This window comes from Aulonocara stuartgranti (genome assembly GCF_965226115.1).
Source record: "Aulonocara stuartgranti genome assembly, chromosome: 4".
Classification (NCBI taxonomy): domain Eukaryota; kingdom Metazoa; phylum Chordata; class Actinopteri; order Cichliformes; family Cichlidae; genus Aulonocara; species Aulonocara stuartgranti.
The window spans coordinates 12,619,182-12,636,440 of record NC_138942.1 but is presented as its reverse complement, the minus strand read 5'-3'; the positions used below and the strand labels follow the sequence as shown (position 1 = coordinate 12,636,440).

The following is a 17,259-nucleotide window of genomic DNA, read 5'->3' as shown; positions in this document are numbered from 1 at the left end:
AGAAAAACCATTCAAACACCGTTAGATTCCTCTTCTTTTGGACATGACTGCTTCTATTTTTCTCATTTTTAACATTTATATTTTTAAAATTATTCAACTTTTTTCAACAAAAATTTCCCATGTATTTCAATGGAGAGACGCTTCAAATTCTCATTCAACTTACTCTTCTTTAAACTGTATCTACTTCCACATACATTGACGTAGAGCCACCATTCAAACTTTAAAACGAAGACAAGACGTTCAACTATCCAACTTGTATTTATCTTTTCAATATCTATTATACTTTTTCTTCAGTTCCAGTTTAAGTTTCATGATGTCTTTTCACCCGTTTCAGAGTTTATAATGGGTGTGTATGGGACGGAATGTTGGGGCTAGAGTGAGACAGCTCAACTGCTAGAGTGAGAGGAGCAAAAAAATTAATCTTAAAATCTTTTTTAAAACTGCTGCTGTGTCCACAGCGTTTACTGTACAGGTATGATTTTACCCTCAAAACGTAGCCATCGCTGTCCTCTTTCATCCAATGTGTTTACTATTGTACTAGGTATTATGGTTCTTTCATAAATGTCACCAATGCACAGCCTCCTCCCTCCAACTCTTCCATAGACTCTAATGTTAAAATTGCTCAGAAGGTTCGTTTGAAAATCAGAAGTACAGGGTGTCTTTACACTGTCACCACGTCCATATAATATACTCCACAGGCATGAAAACTGAGAATTCAGTAGACTAGACATTGCTGTCGCTCACGGTGAAAGAATTTCGTCAATACGACTTGTACTTTTCATTTGGGAGCGATTTGTTTGGGGCTGACTTTTCTGTTCATTTTAAGCAGCAAAAGTGAGGTGCATGTCTGTGTCCGTGTGTATGGAGGCATTTGGGTCACTATAGCAACCAGGCTCACGCCTGCCTGCTTAACGAGCTCTCTCTCACTCTGCCAAGATTCATCTTAAACACTTCTCTTTCAACTGCTGCTGTGTCCACAGTGTTTGCTCTACAGCCATCATTTTACCCTCAAAACGTATCCATCGTTCTTCTCTTTCCAACACCGTGTCTTTCAAAAACTCAGAGATGTAAACCTTTAAAACTGTGTGGATCCAAGTGGAGGGCTCACATTTTAGTCATTCAGTGATTCAAAGAATATGAACTTTTAATATTCATTCAGGTGTTTTCTGACTCTAAAGTTTCTTTTCTCATTTCTTAGATTTTTCTAATTTACAATTAAAACATTTTCAGCTTTTTTCCAACTTCTTCTTCTGTGTAACCTTCAGCTTTTAGCAGTTCAGCACTTTTGTTTTCACGTTAAATTCGGGTTGTTTTTTTTTATCATTCAACATTTTTAACTCAAAATTCAGCAATTAATTCATTTCAGTGCATACATTCAGATTCAAGCATTCACACTGCAGTTTCTTCAGAAAATGCACTTTCTAGTTCTTCTTGTTCTTTTGGCTGTTTTCTTTAGCGAAGAATCTTCTCTTTTCCCTCTGCCTAGCATCTCCATATTCAGTATCCTTTGTCTTATATAGCCACTATCGGTCCTCTGCACGTGTCTAAATCATGTCAGCCTTGTCTATAAACTGCTCAACATGAGCTGCCCTGTCAGTATTGCCTCAGAACCAGTCTCTACTGTAATTCCACCCTCACCTTAAACCAATCTGTCACTCCTACCACATATCTCATCAATGACTTGCTGATAATGCATATTTTTATTTAGATTTCTAAAGCGGCAATCATCATGTCAAGGTTTCGCTTAACAATAAATCAATCAATCAATCAATAAATAAATTCAATAAATTAAAAATAATAATAAAATGCACCCGTAATTGCGCATACTCGCCGCGAGAGGGAGACATTTCATGCGTGTCGCTGTTTCTGCGACGGAAGTGGGAAGTCAGAGGAGGCTGTACCTGCTGTACAGCTGTGCTCCGTGGCTAACAGCTAACCTCCGTTGTGAAAGTATCGGGATCCGCTAATTAAATAAGTCATCTCGACAGCCACTCTGAGACTCTGACTTTAACATGGGAAAAGGTGGAGGCACATTTGAAAGGCTTCTCGGTAAGTTAACAGCACATGCGTAAGTTGAGAGTAAAATAAGCAACTATAAGGCAGAGTGCGATGTTTTCCAGCGTATTGTTTTGACAGTCGATCGGGCTGTGGCTCCCAGGCCAGCTAGCTTTTTTTTCCTAGCCTGCTAACAAATTCGCTGCTATTGTTCGAAGGCCAAGAAATGCTAAGAAGTTAGCTGAAGCGAACAGTTTTAACTCAAAGTCTGGTCCAGTGTTATCGCCTTGCTTTTAGTTAAGCTAACCAAAGCTGTTGTTGTGTTCCTGTGCGTTTCATACACGGTAATATACGATTAGCTGTTACTTCACACATTAACTACCCCATATCCAAGGAAACCAGGCAGACAAACACAACGCTGGTATTCGTGAGGCGCTCTGTTGTCCTGAGTTTTTTTTTTTTAAAGACCACAACAGGTTGATTAGTTCGCTGACACATGTCTATAATTAGCGACTGGGATACTTTGTGATCCACGTATAGACCTACGCTAACGTCAGATGGCTAATAGTTGCTTTTACTCCATGACTAATCATAGAAAACAAGGCGTCTCTGTCATAGCATGTTTCAACAGTTACCTTGGTTTAAAACGAGTCCCAAGTGAATTTCCAGTTATGCAACAACAAGTTTCTTGGGCTACAAAGATGAGCAGGTTAACTAGCGAACCTGGATGAAAAATGTATACACCCAGTAAATGTCAAATTATTTTGTGAAGTGTCAAATGAATACGCAGCTGTGCATATTGATTACTATTAAACAATTTTCAGACATTTTAGGTCTCTTTAGTTCAGCTGGAGAGTTTTGCCTACTCTGCCAATGTAACCAGTAATAATTTGATATTTGAGGTCTAAATATCAAAGTGTTTGTATTAAAACCATCAAATAGGTTATAAATCGTGTGTTTGATTCTTCTTACCAGTGATGGAAATGGTTTCAGAATTTGAATCCATTAAATATAATTCCTGCCGAACTTATCGTTGCAGTCCCAACTTGTTTTTCTCAAGGATTCAAGGGTTTTTATTCCATTTCAAACGTGTGTATTCACATGAGTTGAAACTAAATTTAGCACTCAGGTCCCTGTTTAACGCCAGCAACAATGAGAACACACAAGAGAACAATATACAGAAACAAGGAAGAGAAAACATATTTACAGTGTCATAGAGAATGAATAATCATTTTTTAAGGGTATGGAGGATATTGCAAATGCACAATTGGTGTCTTTGTTACGATTGGCTAGGAGAAGTAGACACAGAAGCAGTCTAAAAGCATGGTGGTTCTGCTCTTGATACTCTGTGGCCTCCTGCCTGAGGGGAGGGGAACAAACACTGCATGTGCTTGGTGAGTGGGGTCTTTCAAGATAGAGGAGGCCCTTTTCCTGTATCTGCTGGCGTAAATGTCTGTAGTGATGGGGAGGCCCTCAGCAGAGGCGTTTTCTCTGCCGTCCTCAGGACACTCTTTCCCCACAAATCTGCAGAATAGGTTTAAGACTGAGCTAACAAGTTCCTCGTACTGCAACCTCCTGAAAAAGTGGAAGCGTTGGTGTTGGTGTCTTAACCAGGACGGAAATGTTGTGACACCAGATAGGGTTTTCAGTGAGATGTACACTAAAGCTGGTGACCACTTCCACAGTTGTTCTACTGATTTGCAGGGGCGGAAGCTAGTCTTTGTCCCTTCTAAAAAGCACACTCATCTCCTTTTTTTTTCTTGAACTTGATGCAGAGATACTACACCTGCACCACCTCTGCAGTTGTTTACCCCCTGCCTGTAGTCAGAATCATTGTTGTTGTTGAAGCATAAATTTTACCTGACGTTCAAAGTATAGAAGCAGATAAAAAAATAAAAAAAAAGTCTGAACTGAGTAATGCACACCTCTAAACCTATGATCAGATTCGCAGTTTTATAGCAGCACTGTGCCATTGAGAGCATCCTCACTGGATGCATCACCACCTGGTATGGCAACAGCACCGCCTACAACCGCAAAGCTCTCCAGCGAGTAGTGCGGTGCTCTGAACGGATAATTGGAGGTGAGCTTCCCTCCCTCCAAGACATCTACAGGAAGCGGTGCCTGGGGAAAGCGGGGAGGATCATCAAGGACTCCAGTCACCCCAGCCATAAACTGTTCAGACTGCTTCCATCAGGAAGGAGGTTCTGCAGCATCCGGTCCCGTACCAGCAGACTGAGAGACAGCTTTTTCCATCAGGCCATCAGACTGCTGAACACGTCATAGACACCTCAGCTTCACTACTGGAACTTTAACATTATGCACTCCACACTGTATATAAATGCCACTTGTTTTGCACATATTCAACTCTGTATATTTTATTATTATTATTATTATTATTATTATTTATTTATTTTTTTAATTTTTTTTTAACTATTTAATTTGTAAAAATGTGCATACACACACACACCACACACACACACACACACACACGTAGGAAAATATTTAGTATACACATCCAGAAATGCATACACTATTATATATTGTACATATATTTATTAGTTTCAGGTTGGCCATTCTTGTATTTTGCTCGTTTGTGTTGTTGTGTTTGCACATCTCTGTTGCTTGTGGGGCTCGCACACAAGAATTTCACTCGCATGTGCTGTGCCAGTGTGCCTGCACATGTGATGTGACAATAAAAAGTGATTTGATTTGATTTGATTTGATGTCATGTGTATTTAAAACATTTAATCTTTTTAAATATATTTAACTCAATTAAACCACCATTATGTGTGGGTGATTGCTGAATTCACAGCACACATCCTTCAGTTTGACATGTAATAAGATGATATTTGGTTCCTAAAAATTGGGCAGTTTTTTTTATTTTATGATTTGCAAACAGGTCGTTTGTTGTGCTGAAAGTTGGATTAGGTTCCACTTGTATTTAGAAATGCAAATCAAGACCAGGTTTCATCTACTAAATGCATCGCAATCATATGCCAAACAGGATTATCACTTCGTGCTATCAGTGCTTTCCTGTTTTCCCCACAGTTCCGCAGGGCATAACAAATGTCAGACCCAGGACTGCAGCGCTTTGGCACACCTGAATCATATGCAAGGCTATTTTCTTTCTGACAGCTGAACTCACGGAAGCATCTGTAGCAATAAAATATTTTTAGTTATCCCTGCTGATGATGATATAATAAATAAGTAGATCTCTATTATATCATTAAGGTTTGACACCTCAAACCTTTTGTGTGGTAATAGTTTGATATCATACAAAGATCGATCTGGAGTCCTACGTTAATAGCAGGAGTACAGATGTTTCTATAAAGATTAAAGCATGTGGAAGAAGCGTTTGTTCATGTGTAACTGCCGGTGCAGTTTTGTGGAGCTGCTGTTGTAGATGCCATTTGACAGACATGCATGTTAAAGCTTTCTGTACTCATGCAGATAAAGCCACCAGTCAACTGCTTCTGGAGACTGACTGGGAATCCATCCTGCAGATCTGTGATCTCATTCGACAGGGAGACACACAGTGAGTGATTCTGTCTTCTTCCCCTCTACAGTCACATCCTCCAGCAGCTGAAGATTTAATACAGCTTCGACTATTGTCTTCAATGTTTTTGAAATAAACATACTTGAGAGTTTGCTTATTGAATTTATGCCAATGATTCTGCATTAAGCGATATCTGTGTTTTTTGTCCTTGCAGAGCTAAATATGCCATTGGGGCCATTAAAAAGAAGCTGAATGACAAAAATCCACACGTGGCGATTTATGCACTTGAGGTAAGACGTGTGGAAAGTATACAATCAAAAATACAAAATCTCTGTTGCCTGTAAACATAGTTTGATTTTTGCTTTGGTTGGTGTGTTCTCTTGCTTTGTCACCTAACTGTGGGCAATAGTAGACCTGGCATCTTTTGCGTTGGGTTGTTGAGAATAATGCAGCCTCACCCTTCAGGTCTTGGAGTCAGTGGTGAAGAACTGTGGCCAGACGGTGCACGATGAGGTGGCGAGTAAGCAAACCATGGAGGAACTGAAGGAGCTACTTAAGGTGACATTCATTTTATCTACTCCCTGTCTGCTCAGTTCCCACCACACTCTTTTCAATGCCATTCAGAGATGGCCTGTGTTGTCTTCTTACTGTGAAGCTTAATTTGTTGGCAGAGGTCAGGCGGAGTGGTTGCTTTGGCTTAATCAATGAAGAGTTTTAGTCTTTATTCAAACCTTTATTCAAACACAGGCTCCAGATTCCCAAAGGTGTACATGTTAGAGTGATGTTAAAGTGAGCAGCCACACAGTGGTCTGATATTAAAGTAGTTGATACTAAATGAACTTTTTAAAAAACAGGTTTAGCGTCTGTACAGTGCTTCAATTATATATTTTGGCTGGAGGCTTCATAAGCTTTCCCCCTCTCCTATGACTGCTCACTCTTTCAGCTGACTGGATTACAGCATGAGCTAGCAATATTTGATTGGATCCTAACTGTATCATGTGACACAGGCTGTATACCTCATGCTGGTTTCAACTTCCTGGTGATGTCATTGCCTTGTGACAGGAGTCTTTTTTTTTTTTTTTTTTCAGATGAAAACAAGGGACTTCCCACCTCACAGTGTTGATGAATTCAGTGTGTTATTTGACAGTAGAATTCAGAAACAGGGAAAGTAGACCTTTTTGCTTTAATTGTGTGTAAATTCCTTGACTTCCAGAAACAGACGGAACCAAATGTCAGAAACAAGATCCTTTACCTGATCCAGGCCTGGGCTCACGCCTTCCGCAATGAACCCAAATATAAAGTGGTTCAAGACACCTATCAGATCATGAAAGTGGAAGGTAAGCTTGAACGAGCCGAGTGCTCACATCTGAAATGAAACCAAAGGATCTCTGAAAGCTTACTGACCCAGAAAATGTTTTCTAACAGGCCACTTAAAACTGGGTGATACCAGTTCAGATGATTTGTAATGATAAAAAACTGATTTTATTGATTCAAATTTCATTGTCAAAAGGTACATCAGCAGCTAGAAGTTATTGCCTCTTTGTGATTTTTTTTTTTTTTGTAGCTGTTGTAAAAAGATTTTCTGCTTTTGTTTGTCTGCAGGTCACGTTTTCCCCGAGTTCAAGGAGAGTGACGCCATGTTTGCTGCTGAGAGAGTAAGATATTTTGTGTTTCTTGTTTTACTGATGTGTGAAGAGAGTTATGTTTTTGTGGCATGTGCCCCTTACATTGAGAAGTAGTTGAGTAATGTGATGTCTGCTTTGTTTATCTAGGCCCCTGACTGGGTTGACGCTGAGGAGTGCCACCGGTGCAGAGTCCAGTTTGGCGTTATGACAAGAAAGGTAGGCCGGGCCTGCTTGTAACTAGGCCACTTGGAGGTTTTATGGTTTCCTTCATTCATTTGATGCTGTGAGTGTGTGTCTGCGTGTATGCGGTACCTTCTCACGGCGCATGTGTGGAAATCAACCTCATTTTGTGTCCTGTGCTTTCCCAGCACCACTGTCGAGCCTGTGGTCAGATTTTCTGCGGCAAGTGTTCGTCTAAGTACTCCACTATTCCAAAGTTTGGGATCGAGAAGGAAGTGCGTGTGTGCGAGCCCTGCTTCGAGCTGCTTAACAAGTGAGTCCACAGATGTGGTGATTAAAATGTTAGAATTAGTGTGAAAAACAGGCTGTGTGTAACATGGTGGCCCTGGATAGTACAAGTGTTTATGTCTCACAATTATCTAGGGTGCAACAGATTAAACACAATGAACACGTGATTGATTTTATTCAAGGTAAAAATGATATGTAGCTGTGATATGACTTGTAAAAAATGATAGGTTAAATATGTGCAGCTGTGGTGCTGAGGTAAAATGCAGAGAATGTGTTATGGAGAGAGGAAAGAGGGCAAATAGATGTGTGGTGGAATGAGGAAGTGCAGGAAAATATTCAAAGGAGGAGGGAAGCAAAAGAAAAGTGGGATAGTAGGGGAGATGAGTAAAGTAGACAAGAGTACTAGGATGTTAGGGGTACAGGAGAGGTGGAAAAGGCTTAGAGTGAGCTGTATGTGAGGCTGGGCGCTAAGGAACGAGAAAATAATTTTTATCGACTACCTAGACAAAAAGATAAAGCTGGAAAGGATGTGCAGCACGTTAAGTTGATTAAGGGTAGTGATGAAAATGTACTAATGAGTGAGAGTGTGTTTTGAGAAGTTGGAACAAATACCATTAAAGAAAAACACGGAAAGACTTCTAATGAAAAAATGGTATGTAGATATATGAAGATAATGCCGGTTTTAAAAATAAACTATGTAAACGTATGCAAATGATGTCTGCGACTGTGTAACGTGTTCTGAGGCATGTTTGCACATGTTTGGCAGCTGATACTGAAAGACTGCTGGTAACACTGGGTGAAACATGCTGTGTAGTCAACTGCTCCAAGCAGTCGTTAAATTGTCTCACTCGCAGCTGGTAATTCACAGGACAATGCAGAAAGATTTTAGCTGGACGTGTCAAGCTAAAATCAGGAAGTACTTAGTATGCTGCAACATGAGTAGTTAAGTTTTTTTTCTAAAAAGAAAAGAAATACATGGATTGTGAAAACATGCAGACTATGTTTGTGAGCCTGTCTAGTAAGTAAGTAAAGTTTATAAGGCTTTTCACAAGACATGTTGTCACAAAGTGCTGTGCAAACAGAATAATTATAATGAAATATGATAGAAAATTAAAATACAGTTAATAGCAATACAAAACCAGGCTCAAAATAAAATGGAGATGATTAATAAACAGTGTCAACAAGAGCTTGTTTAATACGTTTTTAACTGATGTCTATCAGAATGAACAGCTCAGAAAGCAGTTCAGTTTCCTTCTTTTGGCATCAGAAGAAAGTAAGAAAAGCGCTGGCTTTTAAAATGGACTGAAGCAAAGTGGAAAAGTGTTCTTTTGTCAGATGAATTGAAATTTGAAATTCTTTTTGGAAAACATGAATATTATATCCTCTGGACTGAAGAGGAGGTGGTTTGCTATCAGTGGTCAGTTGCATTCTTGATGGTACTGGGGACCTGGCAGCCTGCACATCTGGAAAGGCATTATCGGCACTGAACGTTTTTTAGAACAACATACGCTCCTAGCCAAATGACGTCTTTTTCAGGGAAGGCTTTGCAAGACAGTAGTTGAAGAATATGCCTGCACTCCATACCTTTCACTGATTGAAAGCAGCAAAGAACACCTAGAATCCCACATCACACAGGAATTGGACAGCATTCCTTAAGAAAAATGTTTAAGTGCAAAAGAAAATAATAAATAATACTGTATTATAAAATAAGTTATGCAAACAACATAAAACGCCTTGTTTTATGTTGTAAATAACATTTTAATTTATGCCTTATAAATTAAAATGTTATTTCCTTATTATAAAACTTTCTTAAATTAGTAGCAATAAAACAAGTTCTGACAGTATTATATTTCTTGATTGAGGTAGCGCTAATGTGTATGTGTGTACACACACGTGAGCTAGTGAATGAGTGAGTATGTGTGTGGGATCCTTTAAAAGAGCATGTGGCGGCTGCAACAAAGCAAAGTGAGCATATCAACAGTTGTGGTTTGAGGCCGTTTTGCCTGCAGCAGAAAACAGACATTCTGATGATGATGATGATAATATTATTATAATGATGATAGTATATGTATGTGTGTGTATATATATCTGTATTTTCACTATCTCTTCCACAATTTGGGGGGGGGGCAATCTGGACAAAATTTGTATGAACATCATCGCACATACAACAATAAATAATGTTGAAGTAATTAGAGATGGCACGATGCCACTTTTTTTATGTCCGATACTGATATCATAAATTTGGATATCTGCCGATACCGGTATGAATCCGATATAGTGTATTTTTCAATCAATAAAACAGGTTGTTGTTTTTTTTTATATCTTGCTGCATTTTGTATAAGTTCATACTCACGTTTTAAAAAAACAAAACACTAAAGCTATTCTGTTATACCTGTATGCAAAAAATACACTGCACCCAAAATATTTCATAGTTCAGCAATACTGATCAATCTAATAAACCTGAACCTACACGATCCTCCCTATTCTGGTATTTTAAAGAGTACTTAGCAGAAATATTAAACAACCTAACTAATAGGGTTGTCAGCTCCCAGTAAAAAAAAAAATAGGGAACCACCCACCCTCCGCCTCGTGATGCTTAATCGACGTAATCAACTAGAAGTAATAAATCAGACATTAGGACATTTCAGCTTCGACTTCAAGAAATCGTGATATGCGTCTTCACTGTTTCCTGTTATTTATACACAGAACAAAGAGCTGATGAGCCAGATGTATTGATGATAAGGGTTGTTGTTTACTGTTTCTCTAATGTAGCAGCTTTCTGTATGTTAACTGGGGAAAAATACTTAAACACAAAAATAACAGAACTTTAGTGAATAAGAACGACAAACTAAAAACAAAGGTGTGTACCATACTTGGAAGCATTGTTTGTCAGTGTGTGTGTTTGGATGGAGATCCGAAATCCAAATGGGAGTAACTTGAAAGTGTTTCCCATGATGTTTTGTTGTATTGTTCTCTCTTTGGAGTGCTACTGTTGTTTCAAGCAGCATGCTTGAAACTCTGATTTACAAGGTTATTTGTCCTCCCTGATCCCTCTTCCTTAGCAGCCACCCCTCCCTCTCTCCTCCACTTAGGAAAGCTGAAGGAAAAGCCCCTTCCTCAGGCTCTGCTGAACTGCCACCTGAGTACCTGACCAGCCCACTGTCCCAGCAGTCACAGGTAATAATTTGAAACTCTTTATATCAATCACTGTCTTTCTAGATTTTTTGTTTTTGTTTTGTTACCTGTTAAATATAGGACTTAAATGATTTTCGAGTTATTATATTGTTGTTGTTTTTTTACATTTTAGACAGCTTTCTAGCCTTTTTGGAAAAAGTTGCTAAAATTGTCACACTGGAAATAAATAGTCATGTACACCCCATCATTCATTAGCTTAAAGAACCACCTTTACCAGCAATCACTTGAAATCAGTGTTTTCTAGCTGACTTTAATTCCCATATTGCTGTGGAGGAAATTTGTCCCAATCTTTCCTACAGTGTTGCTTTGGTTCACTGAGATTTGCAGGCAGAGCTCTCTTAATGTAATTCTACAGCATTTCAATCAAGCTGAATGTCTGGGCTTTATTTGTGGTCATTATGAAACCTTTAGTGTTTTCTTTTTCAGCTATTCTATTGTAGATTTGTTGTAATTTAGATGATCCAGTTGCAGCCAAGCTTTCGCTGTTGGACTCTCCTGCTATATATTTCTCCTGCTCTTCTTTCTCACCAGATGCCCCCCAAGAGAGATGAGGCTGCCCTGCAGGAGGAGGAGGAGCTGCAGCTGGCCATAGCTCTTTCTCAAAGTGAGGCTGAGGAGAAGGAGCGAATGGTGGGTTGCTAAGCTGAAATGCTCATTTTTGGGTATGGATGTGTTTGTTTTCAGCTAGTATATAGAATAAAAGCTGACACACAGCTGAATGCTCAATTGCAGAGACATAAGAACTCGTACTCGATGTATCCCAAAACCGATCCCACCCCAGTGACTTCCTCAGCTCCCCCAGTCAGTACCCTCTACACTTCTCCTGTGGTAAGGCTGTTTTCAGCAAAATCACTTATACTCTACAAAAAATGTTTTCATGATTTTAAAAGCATGTTTGAAAGATTTTTATTATTGTTAAGCAAATTTTAAAATGCATTCTTTTTTGACTATTATGAAACACATTGCAGAACTCCTCTGCTCCATCAGCTGAAGATGTAGATCCTGAGGTACATGTGGTATATTGCTCTTCTCAAATGTTAGCAGTATTGCTGATTAATGGAAATGCTACACCGTGCTTTTAAAGCTAATAAGGAAATATGACATCATTCCAGCTGGCCCGTTACCTGAACAGAACATATTGGGAGAAAAAACAGGAAGAGGCTCGCAAGAGTCCCACCCCCTCAGCCCCTGCCCCTGTGACATTGGCTGAGCCACTTCCGGCAATCAGTCAGCCCGTGGAAAGTCACGTCCCTGTCCAGCCTGTCAACATAGTGGAGGTATGCTGAAGTTGTGAGCTCTAAAAAACCAAAATCAAGCTAAACACAAATGAGCCCCTGCTCATGGTTTGCCCTGTTCATCCCCTCTTTCAGCAGCAGTACCAGAATGGCGAATCAGAGGAGAACCATGAGCAGTTTCTGAAGGCTCTGCAGAATGCTGTCACCACCTTCCTGAACCGCATGAAGAGCAACCACATGCGTGGGCGAAGCATCACTAACGACAGCGCCGTGCTCTCACTCTTCCAGTCCATCAACAACATGCACCCACAGCTTTTGGACATCCTCAACCAGCTAGATGAGAAGCGATGTAAGCGTTGGCCTTGTGTAATTGTGTCCATGTTTATAGATTTCTCTCTCCACGTGTCCAGGCTCTGAACTGTGATGATCTGTGTCTTGTCAGTGTATTATGAAGGGCTGCAGGACAAGCTAGCTCAGGTTCGTGATGCTCGGGCCGCTCTCAACGCACTCCGGGACGAACACAGAGAGAAACTGCGTCGCGCTGCAGAGGAAGCGGAAAGACAGAGGCAGATCCAGCTGGCACAAAAACTGGAGATCATGAGGCAGAAGAAACAGGTACTGAACTGAATCTGTTCAATGAGAGTTCAGATATAATAGGCCATTACCATGCTCACAGGTATTTCTTTGGACCGCAGGAGTACCTGGAGATGCAAAGACAGTTGGCCATTCAGCGCCTCCAGGAGCAGGAGAAAGAGAGGCAGATGCGTTTGGAGCAGCAGAAGCACACCATCCAGATGAGGGCCCAGATGCCTGCTTTCTCTCTTCCCTATGCCCAGGTACACATTTTATACTCCATCTGGCCTCAGACTGAACTCAACCCAAGGATAATCTAGTCAGTAAATTCACTTGATATTGCAGAAACCAAATGTCTCAATAATAGCAGAAATATATGAACCTAAAGAATAAATTTCAGCTAATGAAACATTTTTTTAGATTTCAGCAGGAGACTTTTTATGTTTTTGAACTTTTTTAAGTTCATTGTAATCTTTTGGTGAAATTTTAATGCTGTCTTTATTTGCTGTTATGTAGATGCAGTCTTTGCCCCCCAATGTCGCGGGAGGGGTGGTATACCAACCCGGTGCTCCGCCCAGCTACCCAGGCACTTTCAGCCCCGCTGGTTCTGTGGAGGGTTCACCTATGCACAACATCTATATGAATCAGCCAGGGCAGACTGCACCAGCACAGTACCAGGCTATGCCTGGTCCTACCACAGGTGAGGAGGTTCACAAGAAAAAGGATCAGCTGAAAAGACAAGAAATCTACCAACTTTGGTCATCTGGTGTTACAATTAGCGATATGATCTAAAATCTTAATCGTTCACTACAATGTTTTGTGTTTCCTCCCCCCCTTTCTTTCAGATCCCAATATGGTTAATGCATACATGTACCCACCTCCAGGAACTAATGGGCAGCCCGCTCCTCCGCCTGGTCAGGCTCCACCCACAACTAGTCCACCCTACTCCACCTATCAGCCCACACCTACGCAGGGTTACCAGGTCTGACAAAGCTCCACTTAAATTTTCTGATTAATACATGAAATGCCACAAAAACGTTTAAAGATGAATGCATCTCACTGTTCTCTGTGTTTTGTGCAGAATGTGGCCTCTCAGGCGCAGAGTATGCCCCCCATGTCCCAGGCACCCCCCACTAACGGTATGGGTTATATGGGTTACCAGCCATACAATATGCAGAACATGATTTCAGCATTGCCGGGACAGGACCCCAATATGCCCCCCCAACAGCAGTACATGCCAGGCCAGCAGCCCATGTATCAGCAGGTCAGTTGTATATTTATGTATTTGAAGCTTCTGACAGACTAAAAGTTAATTGGTTCAACTGTCATTCACAGTTAACGCATGAAAGCTTTCTTTATTTTTATCTTTGGTATTTTTATTTAGGTTATTTAAATGTCAGTCCTGGCTAATCTTCCTATTTTTACTTGTGCATTCATGCTGCTAGGTTGCTCCCCCTGGTGGCCCCCCGCAGCAGCAGCAACAGCCGCAGCAGCCGCAGCAGCAGGCACCTCAAGCCGTGCCGGGCAGCGCAGAGGCACAGCTCATCTCCTTCGACTGAAGGGCCTCACGCTGCTGGGTCTAACACACTACAGCTCCTCTCCCTGTTTGGTCTCTTTCTTCCCTCTCTGGACTCTGAGGATACCCTCTGGAAACACACACATAATTCCCACTTTCCACCTCGCTGTGATTTTTGTGGCAACGTGAAATATTGTGATGATGTTGCAGAACTGTTGCTCTCCTTGCCTCTCCCCCGCTGAAGTATAAAAATCAGGAGGGGTGAAGCTGCAATGGGAAGCGCCATAACCAAGAACCTTCACCCTCTTCCTCCTCCTTTCCAGCTGATATGTATGTAGTATCTCCTTATTAAATGAATAACTGAAGAGCAGAAATAGTCAGTGGTATTAAAGTTACAGAAAATATGACCATTTAGGAGATTAAAAAAAAAAAAAAAAAGAGAGCGAGAGAAGAAGATGCAACCATCCTTTGTCTCACATTTTTCTAAATCCAAATTTGCATGTTGAAATTTCAGTTCTTTTCTGGAATGGAAGCAAATTATTTCAACGTGTTTTAACAGTTTAAGAAGTGACTGAGAAACATCTGTATTCACTGTTTAAGATGCTGTTGGTATGTCTGAAGAGTGACAGCACAGTCAGACACCTGGAAAAAATCTCACTAATGCATAGGCAGTAGTTTTCATATCATCCCTTCTCATAATTACAAATTAGAGTCTTCTTTTTTTAATGGGGGGGGGGGCATTTATTTGTTGTGTGCTGCTTCAACTGTGTGTTAATATAGTTTCAGAGACGATGCAGGGATTAGCACGTTACGGGAAACTGTTTAGAAAATTAGCTGGGTGGTTGTTTTGTCTTCATCAATTATACTTAATTAACTAAATCATTAAAAATCCACAATTAGTAACAAAAAAATATTCATACTAAAAGCAGTCCAGCAGTTCTAATAGCATCTTGCATCCCTTCTGTTAAAGCGACTGGTGTTGCCGAACATCAAGTGCCATCACAAAATTGAAGCATATGAATTTAACCTGTAATAAAGTGCAAGTTTCCTCCAGGAGTCCCAGCCTACATTCTATTAGTTGTAATTTTCACATATACAGATGCCTGCATCGGGAGTACATGTGGGCACTCTTTCAAAAGTCTGCTTGAGTATCCAGAAGTGAAGAAAAGCTTGCAGAGCAAACATGATGTGCTGCATGTATGTATCACACACCCAATCAGTGGTTTCTGTAACTCTTCAGTTGGCATCTGTGAACTTCTTTATTCCAACATACTGATCTGACTTTGAAGTAATTTTAAAATTATATTTAATAAATATCTGGTTCTTACTGTCCACGTGCCTCGACTTGTATTTTGTAACCACACACAGAGGAGGGTTTTTTTTTTAAAGCTTTTATTCAACTATATCCATTATCAGATTGCAGAATTGTCTTACAAATATAAAGACTATAGACTTACACTCATAACTGATGTGAACTAATAATTTAATGTCCTTTTGGTATTTTGGCTTCTTTAGAGTTTTCTGAAGATGAGGCATTTGTAGTATTCTTCCATCTCAATCTAAAAGAAGGAAACATTACAAGTGTAAAAGACATGCTGCTGGGAGGTGGAATCGCCTCTAAGCCGAGATACATGACTTACTATCCGCTCCATACGCATCCCGTTCCCATAGGCCAGCTGTCTGAGCACGTCGATATCTGGAAGACCCCAGTCTGGATTCCTGTATGCAGCAGAACCAAACATGGTCCATATCTTATCCTAACAGCCAACCACATACACATATTACCAAATAGCTACTACTCACATTTTTCGTAGCTCCTCATCCAGCTTTTCATTACAACTTGGTGTGATGATGCCATTAACAGCATACACCTGAGAAATGTTTTAATTTGACATCAGTTAGTAGGTTCAGGTTTATTTGTAGTGTAATTAACTATCATTACATACCCCATATGTTATCAAAAGGCCGTTTTGTTTGAGGATCTGTCCTGCTCCACTGAACACTCCCTGAGAAAATGATAAGTAAATAAAATACTGTGGGGATATATCTCAAGCTCTTCAGTTGATTTATAAGCAACCAGGCCTACCTGGGCTGTTTTGAAGGAGCTGTATTGCAGTAAATTAATGGAAATAATAACGTCACAGGAGTTGTGACTCAGTCCTGCCCATTTCTCCCACGGATCACTGGCATCCAGGTGAACAGGTGGTAGCACCGTCTTTGCTTGGGTTGCAGCAATATATGCCTTGATACTGCCAACAAGGTGTGTACGAGCTTCATTTTAGATTTAATGTCAAATCCATAGACTTCAACAAATCACTTGTTTAAATAGATCATTGATTTAACTGGAATATGTTCGTAAATCTTTCTGTCACACATAACTATACTGACACGTCAACATGGCAAGCACTTTCTGAAAGGCACAAACCTCTCTAGAGAATCCTCTTTGATGTCTGATGGCTGCCAAATGACAAAGGGCATCTTCTGAGCAAACCGTATGATATGCTGGCCAGTTCCAGAACCAAGCTCTAAAGCAAATAACTGCCTGTGTGACTGGCTCTCCAACACATCTTCGAGCACTGAACAAACACTCTCCCAGTTCCTTTCAGCCTGAGGAGACAGCAGCATGGCCTGAAGGAAAAAGAAAAGAAAAGATGTGTGCCTCTTTTATCTAGCATTGCACTCCCATGCATTGCATTGTTCTCTTAGCGGATGCTTCTTACCTTTTATTTGCACTGGCGATAAAGGCCAGTGGAGGGAATGGCATGTTGGTGGAAGACAGTAGCAGCAGATGGGTGGAGAGATTACCTGGTTAAGAGGATTTCCTTCATGCTCCTTCCCAGTGTCCAAGTGCCCAGCATTGGTACACTACAGGTAGGACATATGCACATGCACAGCAAATAATAGGACAGCTATAGTCTTGAGTCACCTCTTATTTCTTTCTACTTTGCTTGCAAGGAGCCAGTCCACTTTACATTTTTAAAGTGGTCTTGACCAATAATTCTCCAATTCTGACTTTTCACTCATTTACTATTTTTTTCTTTTCTTTTGTTAAGCCTTGTTAAGAAAGTCCAAACACAGGACCTCGGATCTGGATCTGACATGGTTTCGGGCTGAATCTGAGCCAGTGGTGTTGTGGATAATGTCAAAGCTGATGAA

General features: G+C 40.4%; 2 protein-coding genes across 9 annotated transcripts; one reads left to right on the top strand and one right to left on the bottom strand.

Moving 5' to 3' along the window:
* The first annotated feature begins 1,869 nt into the window (after positions 1 to 1,869).
* On the top strand, positions 1,870 to 15,435 carry hgs (hepatocyte growth factor-regulated tyrosine kinase substrate). 8 transcript variants are annotated; one of them, XM_082530722.1, is made up of 20 exons: positions 1,870 to 2,049; positions 5,446 to 5,530; positions 5,706 to 5,781; positions 5,957 to 6,049; positions 6,711 to 6,828; positions 7,094 to 7,146; positions 7,264 to 7,332; positions 7,485 to 7,609; positions 10,677 to 10,761; positions 11,311 to 11,409; positions 11,512 to 11,607; positions 11,748 to 11,786; positions 11,892 to 12,056; positions 12,150 to 12,363; positions 12,457 to 12,629; positions 12,710 to 12,850; positions 13,104 to 13,287; positions 13,433 to 13,569; positions 13,669 to 13,851; positions 14,033 to 15,435. In XM_082530722.1, exons 1-20 carry the CDS (start codon positions 2,013 to 2,015, stop codon positions 14,144 to 14,146), a joined length of 2,286 nt encoding a protein of 761 aa, XP_082386848.1. In that variant the 5' UTR covers positions 1,870 to 2,012; the 3' UTR covers positions 14,147 to 15,435. The 8 variants fall into 8 exon arrangements, with proteins under 8 accessions (XP_082386848.1, XP_082386845.1, XP_082386847.1 ...); XM_082530719.1 differs by having other exon boundaries at positions 10,650 to 10,761; XM_082530721.1 differs by having other exon boundaries at positions 6,705 to 6,828; positions 12,153 to 12,363.
* Positions 14,833 to 16,925, bottom strand: LOC309705122 (methyltransferase-like 26 B). The gene is made up of 7 exons (XM_082530728.1): positions 16,824 to 16,925; positions 16,529 to 16,731; positions 16,190 to 16,352; positions 16,050 to 16,109; positions 15,907 to 15,974; positions 15,744 to 15,822; positions 14,833 to 15,662 (listed from the first exon to the last, which is right to left on the bottom strand). The coding sequence occupies exons 2-7, from the start codon at positions 16,726 to 16,728 to the stop codon at positions 15,615 to 15,617; spliced, it is 618 nt and encodes a 205-aa protein (XP_082386854.1). The 5' UTR covers positions 16,729 to 16,731; positions 16,824 to 16,925; the 3' UTR covers positions 14,833 to 15,614.
* Positions 16,926 to 17,259: the final 334 nt, after the last annotated feature.

Bases quoted from the DNA above. Each gene is read 5' to 3' on its own strand.
- hgs (XM_082530715.1), top strand. From the start codon at position 2,013: ATGGGAAAAGGTGGAGGCACATTTGAAAGGCTTCTCG. The intron at 5,531-5,705 runs GTGAGTGATTCT...TTGTCCTTGCAG, and splicing joins ATTCGACAGGGAGACACACA to AGCTAAATATGCCATTGGGG. The intron at 13,852-14,032 runs GTCAGTTGTATA...TCATGCTGCTAG, and splicing joins AGCAGCCCATGTATCAGCAG to GTTGCTCCCCCTGGTGGCCC.
- LOC309705122 (XM_082530728.1), bottom strand. From the start codon at position 16,728: ATGCTGCTGTCTCCTCAGGCTGAAAGGAACTGGGAGAGTGTTTGTTCA. The intron at 16,110-16,189 runs GTAGGCCTGGTT...TCATTTTCTCAG, and splicing joins GCTCCTTCAAAACAGCCCAG to GGAGTGTTCAGTGGAGCAGG. The intron at 15,823-15,906 runs GTGAGTAGTAGC...TGCTGCATACAG, and splicing joins GATGAGGAGCTACGAAAAAT to GAATCCAGACTGGGGTCTTC.